General features: G+C 45.0%; 2 protein-coding genes across 2 annotated transcripts; both read left to right on the forward strand.

Moving 5' to 3' along the window:
• Nucleotides 1-96: 96 nt before the first annotated feature.
• Nucleotides 97-7297, forward strand: heatr1 (HEAT repeat containing 1). Its single transcript, XM_056577514.1, has 9 exons — nt 97-245; nt 790-948; nt 1079-1213; nt 1535-1639; nt 1804-1972; nt 2378-2532; nt 3039-3197; nt 3517-3625; nt 4193-7297. Exons 1-9 carry the CDS (start codon nt 99-101, stop codon nt 4279-4281), a joined length of 1227 nt encoding a protein of 408 aa, XP_056433489.1. The 5' UTR covers nt 97-98; the 3' UTR covers nt 4282-7297.
• A 3641-nt stretch (nt 7298-10938) lies between these two features.
• On the forward strand, nt 10939-20984 carry LOC130371637 (monocarboxylate transporter 9-like). Its single transcript, XM_056577476.1, has 9 exons — nt 10939-11421; nt 12366-12692; nt 13493-13636; nt 14545-14640; nt 15356-15725; nt 15998-16077; nt 16699-16924; nt 17384-17556; nt 17874-20984. Exons 2-9 carry the CDS (start codon nt 12422-12424, stop codon nt 18110-18112), a joined length of 1599 nt encoding a protein of 532 aa, XP_056433451.1. The 5' UTR covers nt 10939-11421; nt 12366-12421; the 3' UTR covers nt 18113-20984.
• Nucleotides 20985-21338: the final 354 nt, after the last annotated feature.

The following is a 21338-nucleotide window of genomic DNA, read 5'->3' on the forward strand; positions in this document are numbered from 1 at the left end:
AACGTTCCCATGCATAATGCAATGTGTAACGATTAGTTAAAATGGGAGGAATGGAGAAAAGAAGTATCAATAAAGTTGTGTGTGTCTGTTCCAGCCTGATGCCGGCGGTGCTGCAGACGATGGAGGAGAGGAAGGACCTGCTGTCCAACGAGATCTACCTGCTGAGCGCCGTCACGGCCCTGCAGCGCGTGTCGGAGACGCTGCCCCACTTCATCAGCCCCTACCTGCACGCCACCGTCTCACAGGTCAGCAGCCACGCCTCCCCACTCACCTGAAAACGCTGCGTTGCAGGAAGGGGCAGCACACGATTATGACTTGTTGATAGAAAAAATCGATGCACAACGTTTGTTCGAATATGACTGACAGTGGTGGCGAGAACGGAAGGGTGAAGATTTTTTGGGGTGTTTAGGCGTCGTTGTTATGGCAGTGCTTCTCAGCCCAATGGGATTTCACTTAATAATAACTTCATTCATACAACTTGTAGAGTGATAATTATCACATGAGGTTTGTCTTTAGGTCTTCAAAATGTGTGAATCCTTATAGTGGAAGTCATTACGATTTCAGTTTTTTTGTATTTTTGAACTTAATACTTATACTTAATATACATTTTTATTTACATCCTTGCGATTGCTAACTTAATTTGCCACACAACTAACTATATCTTCAGAGTCTTTAATCATCTTGAAAGTGAAAGAAAATATCGTCATTATTACAAGTGCTTTCCCATAAATGCTGTGTGCCCTGCGACGACATGTCCTCAACACGTTCTTCATCGGTTCTCATCATCAGGTGTGTCGGATATCCCGGCTAGCAGAGACCTCTGCCACGTCCCCCCAGCTCTCCGCCCGCCTCACCTCCCTCAGCTCCACCCTGGCCACCAAGGTGCCCCCCAGGGTCCTGCTGCCCACCCTCACAAAGTGCTACAACGACATGGTCCCCGCAAAGCAGGTGTGTGAAACGAGTGTGACGGTGCTCGAAGGTTCATTGCTCTGATCTAAAAACGTTTGCGTCATTGTGCATTGTAATCCAATATTATAACCAAAACGCTGAGTTTAAATTGGTTTCTTTGTTTCTGCAGAGCCATCTAGGTCCCCTCATGTCAATTTTGAAGGCACACATCACTCACATGGAGAAGGATCAGCTGAACACCCACCAGTCAGAGCTCACCTCCTTCTTCCTCACTGCACTGGACTTCCGGGCCCAGCACTGTCAGGTAGTGGCAGGCCCTGTCCTCTGTCTGTCTTTACCCCTCACTTCTGTTGGTCCAGCGGGGAATCCCCGTTGGTCCAGGAGTACCTTGATTGTCCTGTTTTGTATAGTGTTCTCGTTCATAGGTTATTGTCTAAAGTCTATTGTTACAGGACTAGCAGTGCAGTTTGTTCTGAAGTGGGTGGGGTCTAGTGTAGTAGTTTTAAGCGCTCATACTCCTCAACACCCGAGGATACCATTCATAATACAACTGCAAAGACCCGTTGCCATTCCGGGGTGCTGTCACTAAGCATCCGAGCGGCCATGTTTTTTCCTCTCCTGACAGGGTGATCTGCCGAAGACGGCGGAGGTGGAGGGCTTCACTATCGACTGTCTCCTCGCCATGGTGATGAAGCTCTCGGAGATCACCTTCAGACCGCTCTTCTTCAAGGTAACAAGGAAAAACTTGATTGGTTCCAATGTGTTGAAAGCTTGCTGTTTCACCCCCATGTGTGCTGATATCGTTTTAGATTGTGCTATGTTTTACCCGGGTCCAGTGGTCAGACATCTCCTACCCTTCTATAACCTGTGGTCCTCTGGCTCCTCCTGCTGCAGCTGTTTGACTGGAGCAAGACGGAGACGGAGGGGAAGCAGAGGCTGCTGACCTTCTACCGGCTGGCCGACCGCATCGCAGACCGCCTCAAGGGGCTCTTCGTGCTGTTCGCCGGCAACCTCGTCAAGCCCTTCTCCGACCTCCTCCAGCAGACCAACGTCGCAAAGACAGGTGGGTCCGCTCTCCACGTTTTGGATTGGCCGCTTTTAATGGTCATGTGATCAGAAGACAGAATGTGCTGACTAGCCACTAGCTTCTTCTTACTTTTTTTTTGGCCAAGCGCAAACTTGTAGCAACAAACACTGAGTTATAGTTTATTGCTGAATTATAAATGACATTGATTTCTGAGTTGTGTGACAGATTGATTAACCCTGTTTTATAGAATAGCTAACAAGGAGGTTTGAGCTTTTCATCGACAACCTCCACTCATATTTGCATACAACACATTTCAATTTTCCTAACTTGTTTAAATTCTCCAGTTTTAAAGAGCTAAGGCAGGTCACAGATTCAGGGAATGTTTGGTCCGAAATGACTTCTATGTCAAATAACACGGTTGCCCCCGCTCCCTCCGGCCAGACGAGGCGCTGTTTGACTCGGCGGACGGGGTGGACAAGAGCACCATGCTGCTGCACCACGTGCTGGACTGCATGTTCAAGATCTTCATGTACGACACGCACCACTTCCTGAGCAAGGACCGCGCCGAGGCCCTCATGGGGCCCCTAGTGGATCAGGTGGGTCCGAGCATCACAGCTGGAAGACGCACGCCCAAAGTCAAACGTGAATTCAGCCAAACGTGGAGGGGAAGTAGGTAAAGCCTAAATGGGAGGTAGGATCTAGGTGAAGCTAGCCAAACTCTTTTTAGGAAACCCGATTGGCAGGTCATATAAGGTTTGCTCTACCGGTTTCTGCACTCCTTTGCAAGGTGAAACGTAACGACAGTAAAGTAAGTCGCTAAGTGAAGCAAGGGGTAAAGAAATGTGGACTGAATTCCCGGTGAATTCTGTGATGCCTTTTGAGCAAGGCAGGTCTCGCATTCATTTTGAGAATAGTTTATGAGATGGATGGGGAGAGCAGTAATTCCTCTAGTTATATTCTCTTGCTCTCCAATAGAAATATATATGGCATAATGTTTAAAATAGTAAGAAATAAGTAGGTGCACGAACAAGGGCCCAGTTATGCTTTCTAAAGCGATGAACCTATTTCGGTTGTCATGGTTATCATAAACGTTGTTCTTCAGTTGGAGAACACCCTCGGGGGGGAGAAGTCGTACCAGCTCCGGGTGACCCAGCACCTGGTGCCCTGCCTGGGCCAGTTCTCCGTTGCCATGGGTGACGACACGCAGTGGAAGACCCTCAACTACCAGGTCCTGCTCAAGACCCGGCACAGCTCGTCTAAGGTAGGAGTCCTACACAGGCGCACACCAAGTACAGGGAATGAATCTCCCTGTGGGGAATAATAAAAATATCAGAAGTTTAAATAAATACCTGCTCCTTAATAACCTGAATCTGAAATCACCTCAGATGAATTCTACATGACCACAATAGTACATCGTATTTTTCTTCTTAACAATGAATAGGAATGTTGCCGAGGTCGTTTGCTTCAGGGAAAATCAGCGTGTGTTTTTAATGTATGAAGCCAGCCAGGAGTAAATGTCAAAGTGACATTGGCTCACATCTCTGGTCACCTCCACTCACCCCCTGCTCTCCACACCTTAGGTGCGCTTCTCCGCTCTGCTGATGGTGATGGAGCTGGCCCGCAAGCTGAGGGAGAACTACATGGTGCTGCTGCCCGAGACCATCCCTTTCCTGGCCGAACTCATGGAGGGTAAGATAGCCCACCCCAGTCCCTTTGGGTCCAACGTAGGGATGCTCCAGTCCCATACCGGCCTAATATGTTAACATGTGGTGCCGGTATTGGAAGCTGAGGTCATGAGTAGCGCCGATCTGAACTTCCTAAGTCGTTAAATCGAAGCTGCTCTTCCGCCAAATGAGAGAGTGCAATAGTACATTTTGTAAGTTCATTGTCAGTTCAAAGCTTACCTTTGGAATGTGTGTGCAGGTCTATAGGATCAATACTAATGCATCTAGTAGTAAATACCCTTGTCATTTCTCACCTTTCATAAAAGTCTGTCCAACAGTGCACAGATCGCATAATTTTCATGATTCCTCCAAAAACATTTCAGATCATGTAATATTTTTCGTGCTCGCCTAAAAATTGCTGCAAAACTTTGCACAATACAAAATGATGTTAAATAATTAAAACGTTGTGTGTCCCACATAAATACATGCACGTTCTCCTTTCACGTTGAATATATGATGTTGCTTTGGGTGCCCTATAGCGCCTGCCTGTAGGATTTGGGTTGAACTACCTATGTCTGTTTCCCTTGTCCAGATGAATCCGAGGAGGTGGAACATCAGGTCCAGAAGGTCATCCAGGAGATGGAGAACATCCTGGGGGAACCTCTGCAGAGCTACTTCTAACTCACACACCACCCCATAGCACACTACACACACACATAACTCCACCTTCGGTACTTCCAGTTAGCAGTTATTGCTATATGGGTGTCCACCCCATAGCACACTACACACACACATAACTCCACCTTCGGTACTTCCAGTTAGCAGTTATTGCTATATGGGTGTCTATACTTTAAATGCCTTTAGAAGGACTTAAACAGCGGCTTGACTATATTTGCACGGCTCCTTAGCGAATATATAAATCTCTGCCGCAGCCACAAATATCTAGGTGGCCGTTTTGGAAAGACTCACCATTCCCAAGCATCATCTCAAACGTACACAAGTCTCATTGTGTATGTCTGATCACTTTCACCAACCAACAAGTAATTTTTACCTGAATGCCATTTTTCAGGTCAGTGCTGTGGTTGCATTCAGGCCTACGTATTGGTCATTTGTTTTTGGCCAACTCAAAGTTAGGTAATATTTTGTATTTTGGGTTGAATCAGTGTGACTGAGTATTTTTAATCTTTAATCAAACTATTTGTTTGCTTAAAAGGTAACTTTTTTTTTCTTAGACATATCGAAGGAATGGAGTAGGAATCATTAATTAAGAACTTTTCTTGTACCTTCCAGATGATGTATACATTTTATGTGTTTCTGTATTTGTTATATGTGAAGATGTCATTCATCATTAAATGTATGCATCTATTGGCTAAGAAACGTCTTATAGTAGCCTATAATTGTCTTTATTCAAATAATTGGATCCCATCTATACAATCCCAATTATTGTTAAAGTGGTGATTAGGCCACCAGGTGTGTGAGTATCCACCAACGTGAATGCTGGATAGATCAGTTTACCAGCCTACCCAGTGGACTAACAGATGTTGCTTAATATCTAGCCAACATACATCTAGGTGGACACTCCCACTCATGTTGTCACTAAACACAGGAAAAGGCCGATTTTCAAACGGCCTGTAATGGCTTATCACATCACATCAGGGGGCATAATATCACCTCTTTAAAGAAGTTGTTGTTCACATGAATGTGGTCTTGTTCTACCAGCCTACTAATTGACTGCCTATACATTCAATTGTGTGTCCACTAGATGGCATCCAACTACCCTAAAAAGTTGGCTGCCACACATTCACGGTAATAGTCTGCAACACACGCAGTCTAGTAAAGCCACATTATGAGCGGTCAAACAAATGTTCTTGCAACCTTGGGGAGGTTGCTCCTCCATCCCGCTCTTATGTAGAGGCTGCCCATTCGGGATGATTGAGGTTTGTGTGCAATTTAACTGATAGGCTATATAAAGAGCAATAATCCTCCTCACCAGATCCTGCTTTCAGCGAGTGTGATAAGCGATATGTTATTTATATTAAAAGATGATAAAATATTAACATTAATTACGTCAGCTTCATCCCGAATTAACAACCCCCGCATGCAAGGTTAGGATATAAGGGAACTTTAGGAATGTATATTACCATATTTGGTGGCATGTTGGAGGCGCGCACGGACGCAGCGGCTCTTGGCTCTATGATTAGTGTATTATGCTCTTGTTTGTCTTTTTAGTGTGTCTTAGGACGTGGTGTCAAGCTAAACATATTTACAGCCACACACAGCTCCTGAACATCGGGTTGCGTTGTCAGGTTGCAGTCACGAGCGACTTCCAGCGGAATCACAACATCCCGCTCGACATAGCGAGGATACCGGAGTCCCCTTGGATTGTTGTCGGCCCCGGGCCGGCAAACGGCGTAGGCGGCGCAGGGAGCGCAACCAGGAGCGGGGTTGCCGAGCGGGTCTTCTAGCCCGGCTACGGAAACAGCCACTCAAAACCCCGTTACCAAGCATATTCCTGACTAACGCAAGATTCATCGTTCACAAAATCTAGCAGCCAACAGCTTTGTTCGCGATTGCTGTGTTATGATCATCATCACGGAGACAATCAGCTGATCCCGGATGCGTCAGTTCTACTAGCGGGACGCACTATCCGCCGCTCCGACAGGAACAAGAACTCCGGTGAGAGCAGAGGAGGGGGACTGTGTGTTTATGTGCACAATGATTGGTGCGCAAGCAGTAAGAGCACAGTCACTCACTGCTCCCCGGAAACAGAAGCAATGACAGTAGTTTGCAGACCCTTCTATCTGCCCAGAGAGCTGACAGTGGTAATTATCACTGCTGTTTATATTCAACCAAATGTTAGCATAGCTCTTACCTACCTACATGATAGTGTCAATAAACAGCAGCAAGCTCATCCTGATGGGTATCATCGCTGCGGATTTTAATCAAGCATGCCTAAAGACAGTCCTTCCCAGATTTGTACAGTATGTACGGTGCTCCACCAGAGGAAACAACACACTGCCGTGTCTATTCTAACATAAAGCATGCTTATGGAGCAGTCCACCTCCCACGTCTGGGCCTGTCTGACCATCTTTCGCTGCTCCTCATCCCAGCATACACTCCTCTTAGGAGGAAAACCAAGCCGGTCACAAAGACTGTAAAAACCTGACCAGAGGGTGCACTCTCCCAACTGCAGTGCTGCTTCGCTCATACAGATTAGAGTATCCTTGAACAACAGGATCTACAGGGCTTCACTGACACCATATTGTCATACATCAAATACTGCACTGACAATGTGACGGTTGATAAGAACATCAAAGTCTATCCAAACCGTAAACCCTGGATTACAAGTGAAGTCCAGTCACTCCTGAGAGCGTTCAAAACAAAGGACAATACCCTGTACAGCATAGCGAGAGCGGACCTGAGGAGAGGCATTAAAGGTGCGAAGGAGGCCTACAAAAGGAAGGTTGAGGGCCATCTGACAAACAACAACCCACGTCAAGTGTGGCAGGGATTAAAACGTATCACAAACTACAAAAGCAGCCCCTCAGTGACCATCAGTGCCAACGCCTCGCTGGCAGAGGAATTAAACCATTTCTTTGCCCGCTTTGAGGCAACAAGGCCCAACACAGACATGCTGACCCCTCCGACCACAAGCCAACACACACTCACTATCCAGGAACATCAAGTGAGTCGTGTATTCAGGTCAGTGAACAAAAGAAAAGCCACTGGACCTGATGGAGTGCCTGGCGAAGTAATCAAAGCTTGTGCTGATCAGCTGGCAGTGATCTTCAACGTGCTGCTTTAGCGCGTGTAACGCGTCTACGCGCCTTAACCAATAGTTCCCTATGCAAAAATGCAGATTTTCAACGCCTCTAACGCACGTAACGCGTTCAGTGTGGCCGTACCATAAGATCTTCAACCTGTCCCTGACACATGCCACCGTCCTACCATGTCTCAAGTCGGCTACCATAATCCCTGTTCCCAAAAATGCAACTATCAATAACCTCAGTGACTACAGACCCATTGCACTACCACCAGTGGTTGCAAATTTTTTGTCAACCAAAATCCTACACACACACACACACACACACACACACACACACACACACACACACACACACACACACATACACAAACACACACAATCTGCCCCAGGCACACAGAAAGGGACACAATATATGGAATGATCCCATGCTGCCCTCCAACCTAGGACACAGAATATACCTTTTCATCCAAAATAGTGAGCCAACTAAAATAACTGTCAGCTGTCTGAGATAATGGGTGGTAATGAGAGTTGTAGTGTTTGGGCCATAAAGGGAAGATAATACATAAGAATGTAATGACCTTTCCTCAACAATAGCATGCAGATGACTATCATAGGAAAGTGAGAGTGCTTTGTCGGCTATTGTCGGCTGAGTTGCAGTTTTGTGTTGTGTTGTGAGCCGTCTCTTGAATGGAAGCTTTGGAAATCTGAGCTATTTGGTTCACGGCAATCGGCCACTCGATCTCTCTGACACTGCTTACGTGTCAGAGAGATAGAGTGGCCCACACACGTATGTGTGTGTGTGTGTGTGTGTGTATATGTGAGTCTCTATCTCTCTCGCTCACACACACACACACACACACACACACACACACATATCCACCAAACATAAAGACACAAAGCAAAGTGTAACTAATCATTACAGATATCTTGGGGTATCTCTTTAAGCACTGTGCAGGTGTACAGTCACATTTGTCTTTGACAATATATGAACAAAAGGAAAAATCTCAGTCAGTGTTCATGTCCATCACCAAGGAAACAGCAACAATCTTTAATTTGAGAGTTGATAAGAGTGGAGTGTTAGGGTGATAGTCATTAGGGCACTACAACAGTCAAGTCAATATCAAAAAGGAGTTGCGAGAACCAGTTAGGAGATCCTTGGAGAATGGGATGCAATAACTGGCTTGCCGAAGGAGAGGGAGGGGCTCAGAGTACAAAGAGTACATGTCACAGGTAGATGTAACACAGGTGGCAAAGGAGGCGGCACTGTGTGATATAAAATGGACACACACACAGACCCTAGATCACTGTTTCCAAAACAGTTGAGCAAGGCCTTGAGGCGAGGTGAGGTGAGAATATGTTGGAATTCAATCCATATTCCTGGCACTGGTTTCCGCAACAACACTGAGCTAGTCAACATGAATGGAAGTCGTTTTTATTGACATTATTACTAGGCCTACTAGTGCCTACTAGTATGTGCTTCATCATTTACAAATGATCCACAAATGAAGCCTACTTCATTATTTATTTTGAACAGAACCAGTAGGAAATTGTTTCCTGCAGTGATTTGAATGATCTTTCTGTGTAAAAGCGGTAATAACAATGCAGAGTTAAATACTATTAAGCTTTTTCACATTTATGGATTAAGGCTGTTTCGTCTTCACATCTCTGCTTGAAATATCTTTTCTCCCTGCATTCAAACAACAGAGACGATCCAGAGGTCTTGAGCTCTCGTGCAACTGAGGTGACAGTTGTAGACGATTCAGCTGTGTAGACAGCAGTACTGGACATAAAATTCCTAGAAAAAAAAAATAGCCTCTACCCATGACACCACCTAGGTCTAATTGTGCAAATGATGTTAGGGCCAGCATAGATTAACCAGGACAACATTATACAATATTCTGTGTCAAAATATTGTTTATCATATGTGTATTAGTTTAAAATTTGAGTTTATTAGAGTAACTCGTCAGGGGCCAAACTATTTGAAACTTAGCACTTTATTTTTATCTTTTGCCCATGACCGTTATTAATATTTGAGTCATGAAGAACTGAGCCACTTTGCAACTTTTTCCAAGGTTAGTGACAATTTGGCAACAAGTTGTTCATTCTCTTTCCAGTGTGTAAGACCAAGTCGTCTGCGTACATCAGGGTCCCACAGATGGGAGATCATTGACGGATGCACTTTACAACAGTGGTGGAACGATGAGTGGTATCCTCTGGGTAGACCTATTAACCTACACTCCCCATTTCGGGTTATTCAATTTCCCCAAGATGTAGCATAAATTTGTATATTGTGGTGATTAACATAATTCACCCACGTAACTATTGATGGGGGGGGGGGGACTTGTTTAGCACGGACACTTTAGGCAGACGGAACGACCGTCTCAGTTGTCAGTTCAGTCCTCATTGGCTTACGAATGTGCTGGTTTAAGTGGTGTTAATAAAATCTCAGTTCTGGATAGTACTCCGCCTCCCGTCTCTTGGCAATACCGATCTTTGCAATTGGTTCTCAATCGCTCTGGAATGGACACATTCTCTATTAAATTATATGATTCCATCGCTTAAAAGTTTCTTGTTCCCCTATAGCGGCGACATTTCACATGTATGCGTGTTACGTGTTGTCGGAGAAACAAGAGGAATGTCCTGAATTTCACCGTAGGCCTATAATTCGCAACCGGCCAGCTTGATTCATTACATAGGCTTCTTTTTTTACGCCTATATGTCAAATACGGCCGATGTAAAAAGCAGAAATATTAGACTCTCCTGACGACAATGATGTCATGTGTTTGGGGTTTCCTCGTGAGTGGACGACGCGCGCCCCCGCGTTGTTTTTGTTTCAAATCGTCCATATGTCGATCTTTTTAGAAAACCGCCTTCAGTCATTGTTTATTATGGTTGCACATAGTTAGAATACACTTTCAGCCCCTTTACAAATCGTATCGTCTGTTTAAGGTCACTATAGCATAACCCACGATACTCAGGTGTGAGTGGTTCATCAAGCTAGTTATATAGCTTGATGTCGCCCTCACAAGTTGCTTTAAATGAATGGGAGCGCGCACTCAGCATCTTCCCCCAGCACACGTGTGCAAGTCACCGTTGTAAAGGACTGGGAACCGGTTCAGGCTGGCAGGGATCATTGTGTTCTATGTTTTAGTCTATTATGAAATAGGGCACTCAGTGTACTCCGTATGGTTATCAAACGTCTCATTCCCAACAAACAATGTTAATATTTGTTGTGTCTTCTGAAGATTTAACTTCGTATATTTGACAATTTACATTTGACAAAACACCATAAACTAAGGAAACAAGCCCGAAGGACATGCTGTTGATGTTTGAAACAGCTGCCTATTTGACACCCACTCTTTCTCACACAGACACACACGCACGCAAACACACTGACTCACCCCGAGAGAGAGAGAGAGAGAGAGAGAGAGAGAGAGAGAGAGAGAGAGAGAGAGAGAGAGAGAGAGAGAGAGAGAGAGAGAGAGAGAGAGAGAGAGAGAGAGATGATGATGATGACAACACATCTACTCCGATGACATAATTGTTCTACAATTGCCTCCTTTTTAACCGTTTTTTAACCTTTTCACTGGGAGAGGGGGGGGGGTCAACGAGTGAGAGATATAGAGGGAGAGAGATACATAGAGATAGATAGAAAGAAGAAAGAGAGTGAGACACGGACAGACAGGCAGACAGAGCGCGCGAGACACAAGGAAGTGGCCACCTCTGTGGATCAACGCTCTGGCAAACGAAGAGAAGACCAGCGAGAACAGCTTCAAACCGGTTCACTCCCCTCTCCGTCTCTGCTAGGCAACACAATAGCGCTGCCTTCCTTCTGCCGGCTTTCTCATTCAGACAGATGATGCCACAACAGCACTGCACCTCCGCCGCGTTTCAGCGCTACCGAGGCCGATACAGCAGATTTATCGTGGTGGAAATGTGCGTGGGGCTATGATAGTTGTGTTCGGGGGGGGGCTACCGCATCTCCAGTGCGAAAAATTGGCTGGTTTATAGAGACGCCCTGAATAGAGCATCTTGCAGGTGTCTAGTTTAACTAGGTAAGTTATGTCCTTAATTTATTCCATATTGCCTAATAAGGTTCAATATTATTGTTAATGGTAACGAATAGTATCCTAATTGGCCTATCTCTCCCTCTGTAACGTTATATATATACATATAGGCCCGCTGAACGTTACTATTCTGTTGTCTATTGATGATATATATTTGAATATCAATATATTTTATACAGCTTGCTATGTTTGTGTAACGGTTAGGCAGAATCAACCGTTTCCGATTTTTTGGACACCGATATAACATGTGGAAGTGACGCTTATGTTTACCATTGAAGTTTGATTGTCATCGATGCGCAGCATGCCCTGGTGAATCCGACCACGCGCATGTTCGCGGTTGCTATCACGTGCGCCTGGTTGCGTGTAGCAGACACGCATCGAGGCGGCTGCCTCCCGTCGCTTTGTACAGCAAGCTTTTTCCATTTCATTAGTCAAATATCGTCGAAGGATTTGTTAGTTATTCTAAATAACAATGGATGAATTGAAACATATTGCGGTATTCTTATCAACGTATTACACAATTGTGTCGTGAATCGGTACGGAAACATTTCAGACAAAGAACAACTTTAACTTGAATGTTATTTTTGAAGTTATGATTGTCACAAACCAGACATAATATAAACACACCGGTTTCCTTGACTTTGTTCTGGTAACCTCTTTTTCCTTCCCTTTCACTGACTATTTTTCCGCACTCTCCTCCCCCCCCTCTTTTTCCCATTCCTCCCTCCCCCTCCCTTTATTTTCCCCCTTCTCTCTAATTCTCCCCCCTTTTTGAAAACCCTCCCATTACCCTCACCCTGTTCTCCTTTCATCTCCTCTCCACCTCCTCATCCTCTTCCTTCCCTTCCCCCCTCTTTCTTATAAAATGACCTGCACCTTTCTCTGCCATCAATTTGACATGTATTGTGCATGTAACATTCCTCTCATTACAGCCAATCAGTGGAGGCGCTTGATTCTCCCCACTCAGCCACTTTTGTCGGAAAGCAACATGGCTTCCTCAGACACCACCACCACCACCGGCACCACCACCGGCAACACCTCCAAAGGCAGCAGGAGCTCAGAGACCAGAGCCCAGCAGCCCCTGGACGGCGGGTGGGGCTGGGTCATTGTCGTGGCCTGCTTCATGGCTCAGTTCCTGGCCTACGGGTCTCCCCTGTCTGTGGGAGTCCTGTTCCCAGAGTGGCTGCACGTCTTCCAGGAAGGAAAGGGCTTGACTGCCTGGGTGGGCTCGCTGGTCTCTGGACTGGGCCTCATCGTCAGTAAGTCAGCCTCGGAGTGGGTGTGGGTGTGTGTGTGTGTGTGTGTGTGTGTGTGTGGGTGTGGGTGGGTGAGAGAGACACACTTTTTATGTATTGAGATATAAGTTGTAAAAATGCAGTGAGGGATATGGAAATAAATACCATGTTTTTTCCCCCCTGAAACGCCCTGGTCTCACCACGAGGGCGTCCCCCTTGCTCTTTCCTTCCCCACATCGCGGGTCTCTTGGCCACAGGAGTAACACATGACAACATCAATGCCTGTTTCCTTGGGCTCTTTGATACGACACATTGAGGTTGAGGAATAGGTCAGGGACTCACACACCAATGAATACACACACACACACACACACACACACACACACATAAAAACATCTTATTCAATGTCTAGGGAATCGTGAATGTACAAGTTATAATGGTCCTAGCCTCCTAGAGATATATTGCTGGTCAGGTAATCCCAGTACAAACACCATTGGTTATATTTTCTGTGCTTTTTTATTCTGTTCTATTGTATTTGCTCTAGTCATCATACGCCAGTCATGCCGAGTCATCATCTCCCTCTGTTCCTTTCTGTCTCTCCCGCTCTCTCTCTTTCTTGCTCCCTCCCCCTCCCTCTAACTCCAACTTTTTTCTCACCCACATTAGGTCTCTATATCTCTCCCCCCTTTTCTCTCCATCTCTCCCTCTGTATCTCCATCCCTCTCTTCTTCCGCCCTTTTATCTTTATATTCTTTGTCTCGCCCTCAACCCTCTTTTCTGCTCTCCCACATTAACATGGTCTCTCGTGTGTGTCTTTCTCTCAGGTCCCATTTGCAGTGCAAGTGTGGAGCACTTTGGGGCGCGTCCGGTCACTGTTTTCAGCGGGGTGATGGTGGCGGGGGGGCTTATGCTGAGCGCGTTCGCTCCAAACATCCCCTTCCTCATCTTCTCCTTCGGCATCGTTGTCGGTGAGTTTCGGAAGCAAAAGCTAAATTTGTTGCTGAGTTGAGATATTTTTAAATGTTGAGGTAAATTCAAAGGAAGGATGAACTGAAGATAACACAGGATGAAGAAAGGGAAGGAGCCCAGATTACAGTGTAGTCAGCGGAAATGAAACACACACACACAAGACCGTTTATAACTGTCAGAGAAGCCATCACAGGCAACTGTACTCAACACTGCAACACGATGAATAAGAAAGCCCAAAAAAAAAATTACTCGGTTGAAAGACTAAGACTAAGACTGTAAACGGAAATGAACATGTTCACTCACACACAATCCCACCAGTTCCAATGACTCAGTCGGTCATTTTGGAAGCGCTGACTCATAATGAATGAGCCCTCTTGATTGGAGCAGGAAGCGTGTGTCATGTGACCGGGCCATGAAAATATTCCTCTGGATCAGATGTGGGTCAGTCGGCTAAGTACGGATCAAATTCTTTAACCGCTAGACTGATCTCTTGTTAACGGCTGAACGGAAAGGCATCCCCTCTATTCCTCCGCCAAAGATATATTTGGCTATCTGTGTATTTGTTCTGTTTCTAATCCATGGTCATGGTGACTTGTTATTCTAGGATGAGAGACACGGTAATCAAATACATAGTGCCCTTGAAAAAACAGTCAAATGCTTGATAGATAAAGTAATTTTTTCTTGCCTTCTTTCTTTCATTCACTCCTTTCTGGTGCCAATGTGTCTCTGCCCCGAGCTTATGCCGGAGAGCCCCCCTCTCTCTCTCTCTCTCTCTCTCTCTCTCTCTCTCTCTCTCTCGCTCTCTCGCTCTCTCTCAAATGAACCCCAGCTAATATTGACTTTAGCTAACAGTGATTTTGTCCTGGTGGTAATTATTTTACATTTTCTCCCTCTCTCTGTCCCCAAGGTGTGGGATGCGGACTGGTGTACGCAGCCACGCTCACCATTACCTGCCTGTACTTTGACAAGAAGAAGGGCCTTGCGCTGGGAATTGTGGGCACAGGTAGATAATGTCCATACTGCAGTACCACTGTCGAACAAACAACACCAAGTCACACATAAAGTGTTGCCACTTGATCCATTTAGAAGTAATCATTCCTTCCTGGAGGTTTTTCCTCTAGATTGAGGGAGTTTTTCCTTAGGGGTAAGGGGGTTTTGTACCATGTGGGCATGTGAAGCCCCCTGAGGCAGTCAGTCTGTGGAGGGGCTATTCAAATTAGATTGCATTCTCAGCTTTTTCCCACAGACTATCACACCTCAACTCACTCAAGAACATTCCATGAACATTCTGTACTATGCCCTTCATATGCACGATAACTTATATGCAGAATAACGTATAACTGTAACTCTATGCTGCTATTCAGCAGTTTTGCACTTTACTATATTGCACCTTTATTTGGACCTCAACAACTACCTACAAACACTGTGAATATTATACTATGTACTGTCTGTATATGTTGTGATTATTTGTTGTCTTTTTGCACTATTACGTTATTATGTTATATGTAATATGTTGGTAAATATATTAATAGCACATTTGGAGAATTGGGAAACCCATTTTTGGTCCTCTGTGTCAGTCTGACACAAAGTCAAAATGTGGAGTTCAGTTGAGTTTGTATTCAATAAATCCATCGCCTTTTACCGATACTCAGACCAAAGTGGATTGGCTTATTTGGCTTGTCAATCAACGGTGCGTGCGCCAATGTCTCGTGGGCTAGGTTCCAGCATGGGCGGCTTCCTCTACGCCACGCTGCAGACCAAGCTGATCGAGCTGCTGGGCGTCAGCGGCTGCCTACTCATCGTGGGCGCCGTGTCCCTCAACATCATCGCCTGCGCCGGCCCCATGCGACCCCTGACCCCGCCCAAGTACTACCTCAAGCAGCGCGCGGCCCTCCTGGAGAGGGCCGAGGCCGCGAGGCTGTCGGAGAAGCCGGGCCCAGACGAGGCCCCGGCCAATCAGAAGCCTCTGCTGACCAAGGACGCAGTGATGCTCACCGTGGAGACGAAGGAGCCGTTCCAGAGGAGGAGGGCTCGCGACTTTGCGGACCTGGTCCGGCAGATAAAGAGCAGGCTGAGGGATTATTCAAGGTATGTGTGAGGCCGACTTCCAGTTCATGTGACACACGATCCCGCCACGCGTACAATGCTCCTTCCCCTCAGCAACTAACCACCAGGAGCACGTTTAACCCGGTGACCTCACAGTGTGGCATGGGTCACTTTTTCAGTTCACCCTCTCTGTGTTCTATGAAATGAGTTATCGTTCCCTGACATTGGTTTCCTCTGGCACTTCGCTCGCCCACACTCCTCACTCTCGCTTCATATCTCTCTATTTATGTCTCTCGAATTCTCTCTCTCTCTAGATGCATGTCCTCTACATCAGCGGTGTTCCAGAACCGAGTCTTCATGGCCCTGTGTATCTCCTTCTTCCTCTTCGCCCTTGGTAAGTCTTATTCAAAATGTTCTATGTTTTCCAGCAATGACAAAACGTTTACAAACCAAATATATTTCACATATTTTTGTGCATAAATGTTTTTGTTTGGCCGTTGTCATTGGTGGTGAATTATATTGAGGTCACAGACACTCACAGGCGTTGTTGTAGTGCGTAACCGAGAGCAAGGTGGCAGCTGGTCGTCTTCACACTTGCATGCTTAAGCTGCCATCCGGTGAACCAGTAAACCACAACCACACCCCCACCCCCACACATGTGAACAGACAAAGGGACAGGAACAAATCCTTGATCATGTGACCTTTTTCGTTACGTTCTTTATTTTGTAAGGTACCTTGACAGGCGGTGAAGGTAATTCAGCCTAAAAACAAATAAGGAGGGGCCCATCCCGGTCCAAAAACAATACTGTGTCTATACAAACTTCCTTAAACCTACCAGGTCATGGAACGGTTATCCAGATACTGCCCGGTGTGTCAATAGAAGCCACTAAATAACCGACAACAGAAAACAAACAAAAACAAATTCTAACCGCTTTCCTCCCCCCCACCCCCCACAGCTGCCCGGCGCTGTCAGTCATCGGTGGCCCGCTAAACTGCTCACCCCCCCACTCCATAGGTGCCTTCCCCACCCTGCTCTTCATGGAGGACGTAGCCCGGAGCCAGGGGCTCATGGAGGAGGGCACCGCCACCTTCCCGCTGGTGTCGCTGGTCGCCATCGCCAGCGGCTTTGGCAAGCTGGGCCTGGGAGCGATGGTGGACCTGCCCTTCGTCCACAGCATCCCCCTCTTCATCTTCACCATGGTGGGCAGCGGGCTGGGCCTGCTGCTCATACCGTTCACCAAGTAAGCACACAGACTGGTCTGGAAGCTTGGTTGTTTTTTGATGTTTGTTTGTTTCCTGCTAGCATATTGACCTTCTTTTCTTTTTTCCTTTAGTAACCTCAACTTGATAATAATCTGGGAAAAAAAATCTGCTTTTATTTTACATGAATGCTTAGTGTTAGTAAATGTGGAATTGTTTTTAATGTGATTGATTTGTCGCTGCCATGCTAATGAACGGTAGGTGCTCCAAAGCCACCATCCACACGATTGTCCACTCGTAAACGATGACATCAATCTTTATACCTCCGGGATACTTCCTGTCCACACATTAGTGGCACAGCGTTGACATGCCAATAATGGCGACGCAACCCAGCATTTTCAGAGGAGCTCTGTTCTGAGAATACCTCGGGGGCGTACATTCTCAGCATGCAAAAAATGCATGCTCAGAATGCTGAGTGACCTCTTGACCTCTGCGTGCAGGTTCTACCTGGGGCTGCAGATCCTGGCTGTGTGGATGGGCTTCCTGGGCGGCAACTGGTCGCTGACCCCGTACATCACCAACGAGATAGTGGGCAAGGAGAAGCTCTCTGAAGCCCACGGCGTCCTCATGTTCTTCGGAGGCCTGGGAATCACCCTGGGGCCTCCAGTCGTAGGTAGGCCATGGACCAATTATCTCACTCATTTGTTGACAACAACGGCGGCCCTTCCCCAGAGGGATAATAGACGGTATAGTTTGAATGTGTTCTTTTCCTAAAGCGCAGCTAGTTAACAGCTGGTTGCGGGTAATGATTGTTACGTGTTAGGATTTTATATGTTACTTTGTATGCATTATTGATGACAGTAAAACACAATAATGTTGTGTTATCAAGCTCCGTTAAATGATTTAATATTAACCCGGGATAATATTGACCTTAGCTATCTGTGTGATTTTGTCTCTCTGACGCTCATGCTTTCTCTCTCTCTTTTCTAGGTTGCTTCTACGACCTGACCCTCTCCTTTGACATTGCATTCTACTTCAGCGGGGGGTGCGTGCTCCTGGGTGGCATGATCCTGTTTACCTGTACCCTGCCATGCCTGGGTCGTACCACTTTTGAAACCCCCCTCCCAACCCTAGAAGCCGTGCAGACGGAACACATTGAGTGTGTTATTCCCGACGCAACTGATGGGTCGTACACGCCGGCGACCCTCATGGTAACGTTCGCGGCCTGACAGATATATATCATTAAATAGTGTGCATTCTTGTTCAGTTTTGACAATTGAACCACAAACCATATCCCAAATTCCTGAATCAGCTGTTTAGTTTATCAGATGTTCCTCATTCAGGATTCTGAGGGAGATAGAAATGTAAAAAAGGGTTGAGAGGTGCCATTTGTGCAACCTCAACATTGAAGCTATTTCCTTGTTTTATAGTTTCTGGTTATGCGGTCGCCTAGAAACGACATACAAATAAACAACATCCCCCACATTTCAGACAGCTTACACCACGTTTTACTTATAGAGGTGTAGCTCTCCCAAAGAACCAGTTCTAGCAATAATTAGTCATATTTTTTTACGTGGAATTTGTGTTTTACAATTGAATTGTTTTGTTCAAATATACTGCCGTCAAAAGTTACTAGTAATTATATATTAGATATTATTATAATAACTTTATATCTATACATATATATATAATAAATATCTTCGGCAAACCGTAACTGTACGGGGTTCACACACAGATATTACTGACGGACACATTAGTAAAGCATTTGAAACCGAGAAATAAATCAAACATTTATTTATAGGCTATTGTCTATGTCTAAAGTGAAGTCGAATATGTAGTTTGGTTCTATGGAGTCTGGTTACGATTTTTTGTTATGCAAAGTTTAGCCGTCCAAATAATTATTTCTTATTTCGTTCCTTATGACTTGTTTGTAACTGTTTATTATTGTTGATGATTTGATTTGTAATCATTTTTTATCCAAGTATATCCCTTTATAGTGGAAGGCTTTATATCTGTCCTATCATTTAGCTGCTATGCTGTTTTACCACTATGCTTTTTTATTTATATTCCTTTTCTTGATAGGGGTTTTTGATGTAAGATCCGCACTTAAGCCAGAGGCAACATTGATCCATATTATTTTTCTTTCTTTTTTTATAAATGTTACAAAAGTAAATAATAATAATTGAAAATACCTTTTTAAAATTAAATTGATTTAACTTTTTAAGTGCAAACCTGCCAAATTCGAACTGCCATACAACACTTTTACTTTAAAATCCTACACATAACACAAAATGCTTTTTTTGTGTATTCTCAAGTTAAGTTTTACGGAGTAATGGTTATAGAGGGATATTCAACATCAAGACTTTTATACTAGTACATTTTTTGTAAGTGTTATTTTGTTTGAGACTGTACTGTATGACAATTCTTCATTTTTTTCCACTGTGTGGGTTTACAAGGAAAACAATATGGCTGTCTTAAACAAATCTCTGTCTGTGTATTTGGAATTGAACCAAAGTTCCCGGCGTCATACACTACTGTTTTATAAAGCGCATTTCCTAAAGGTTGTATAGACCTTACTGGGGAACAAAATGAAAATCATTAACAATCGAAATAAAAATATAAAGGCTGGTCCTACAGTTAAAACGTTTTTTCATACATTTTTCATTTATATATATATATATATATATATATATATATATATATATATATATATATATGTGTGTATATGTGCATGTTTTTGTACCATATCTACCCCACCGTGGTAATTGTGACAGGGTTGGATATGAGGCATCATGTCTTGGAGTAGAAATTAGTCTTTATATCTTCTGAAAAAGGTCTCTCAGACGTAGTTTGGAAGAAAGGAAAAAAGTGTGATTATGTACAATATATTCTGTTTAATTGTTCAACTCACAAATCTTCTCAGAGTGTTCAAAAAGTGGTCAAGACTGAACTTTATGATGGATTGAAATCAAACAACTCAACAGATGAGGAGAGCCTCTTTGTCTGTGTGTGCCTGTGTTCTATTCTGCTCTGTTCTTTGGGGGTCCTAAAGTTCATTGAGTTGGTTGTGAGTTTGACAGTGTGTCAACGAGGGCACGTTTACCATCTCACACAGACAAAGAGCAATAGGGGCCACTAGTTATCTGTTGGTTGTTTGATAAAGGAATCCCAAGGTGTTACTTGAAATAAAAACGGAACTATACCTACTATGATGCTATGACACACATTGGCAATATATTTGTTTGTTTTTTGTTTAGGGGTTTCAGCATTCTTTTTTTAAATAAAAAGTTGTACTACATTATGAAGTAAATCTCTCTTTCCCGGGGATAATGGACACTGTTTTTTTGTGTGATTAGTGATGATCATCTGGAGAAGCAGAACTGAACACCTTTTGAACGGATGTTAATCCCAACCTCCCCAAACAGACGTAAACAAAGAGTCAGTCGGTTTTAATTTGGGGTCCTTGGATGTTCCATGCGTACAGGAAGTGGGCTGATGTAATCCTCACCACACTCCTAAAATCTAGAGCCAACGGCACCGCAGAGTTGAGAGGGACCGGTGAGTTCATGTCGTCAGTTCTTTGAAGCACGTGTGTGGGATTCAGAGGGGGCTTTCATGTCGTTGTTTATGTATTTTTTATGACTGGTTTAAAGTTTCAGAATTTCCGTTTGAAGAATACTATATTTAGATAATATGGGTAACACACCCAGCTCAAGGGAAGCCCTTTTTATCCAAGCTTCATTGCTTGTATACTGCAACTATGAAAAGATCACTTGAATAGGAGAATAGATTATTAATATTCCAACAGCATTACTGGACTAATAATATTTAACTTAATAATGAAACATGACATGGGTAAGTTATGAATGAAGTAAAACCAAAGTTGGGCTAAACTTTTTGTCTTTGGCAGTCTTGGGGCGCAGTAGTCGCCATAGGCAAAGTTGCCCTCTACCGTACTCAAGTATGATTGCCCCCCCCCAACTGGGCCTGATGCTGCCTTCAAAACAGCTCGGAGGTTCGGAAGCTGTTATGTGTCTTTACGCAAACCTTCCCTTCTTCCAAAATAAGAGTGTTCAGGAAACGCCCCTCAGAAGTTCGTAGGCTATGACATAAAACCGGAAAACAGATCGGTCTGGAGACTAGACTTCATAACAACTTCAAGTATGGATGCCCGCAGGGACCTCTTTGGGGGGGGGGGGGGGGTCCAGCGGGGTGTGGCGCTGCTGGGCCGTGGGGATGGACCCCGGTCGGGGCGCAGCCGGCTGGGGGGACTCCTGCGCTTTATGGCCCAGCAGGTTGGACAGGGAGCGGAAGGCATGCCCACACCTGTCACACTTGTAAGGGGAATTCCCCTGTGTGCAGGTGAACGTGCGCCATCAGCCCAGCCTTCTGAGAGAAGGCTGGGCTGCAGTAGGAGCACGTGTACGGCTTCTCCCCCATGTGGAGCCGCTGGTG

Source organism: Gadus chalcogrammus, chromosome 18, assembly GCF_026213295.1.
Source record: "Gadus chalcogrammus isolate NIFS_2021 chromosome 18, NIFS_Gcha_1.0, whole genome shotgun sequence".
Classification (NCBI taxonomy): Eukaryota; Metazoa; Chordata; class Actinopteri; order Gadiformes; family Gadidae; genus Gadus; species Gadus chalcogrammus.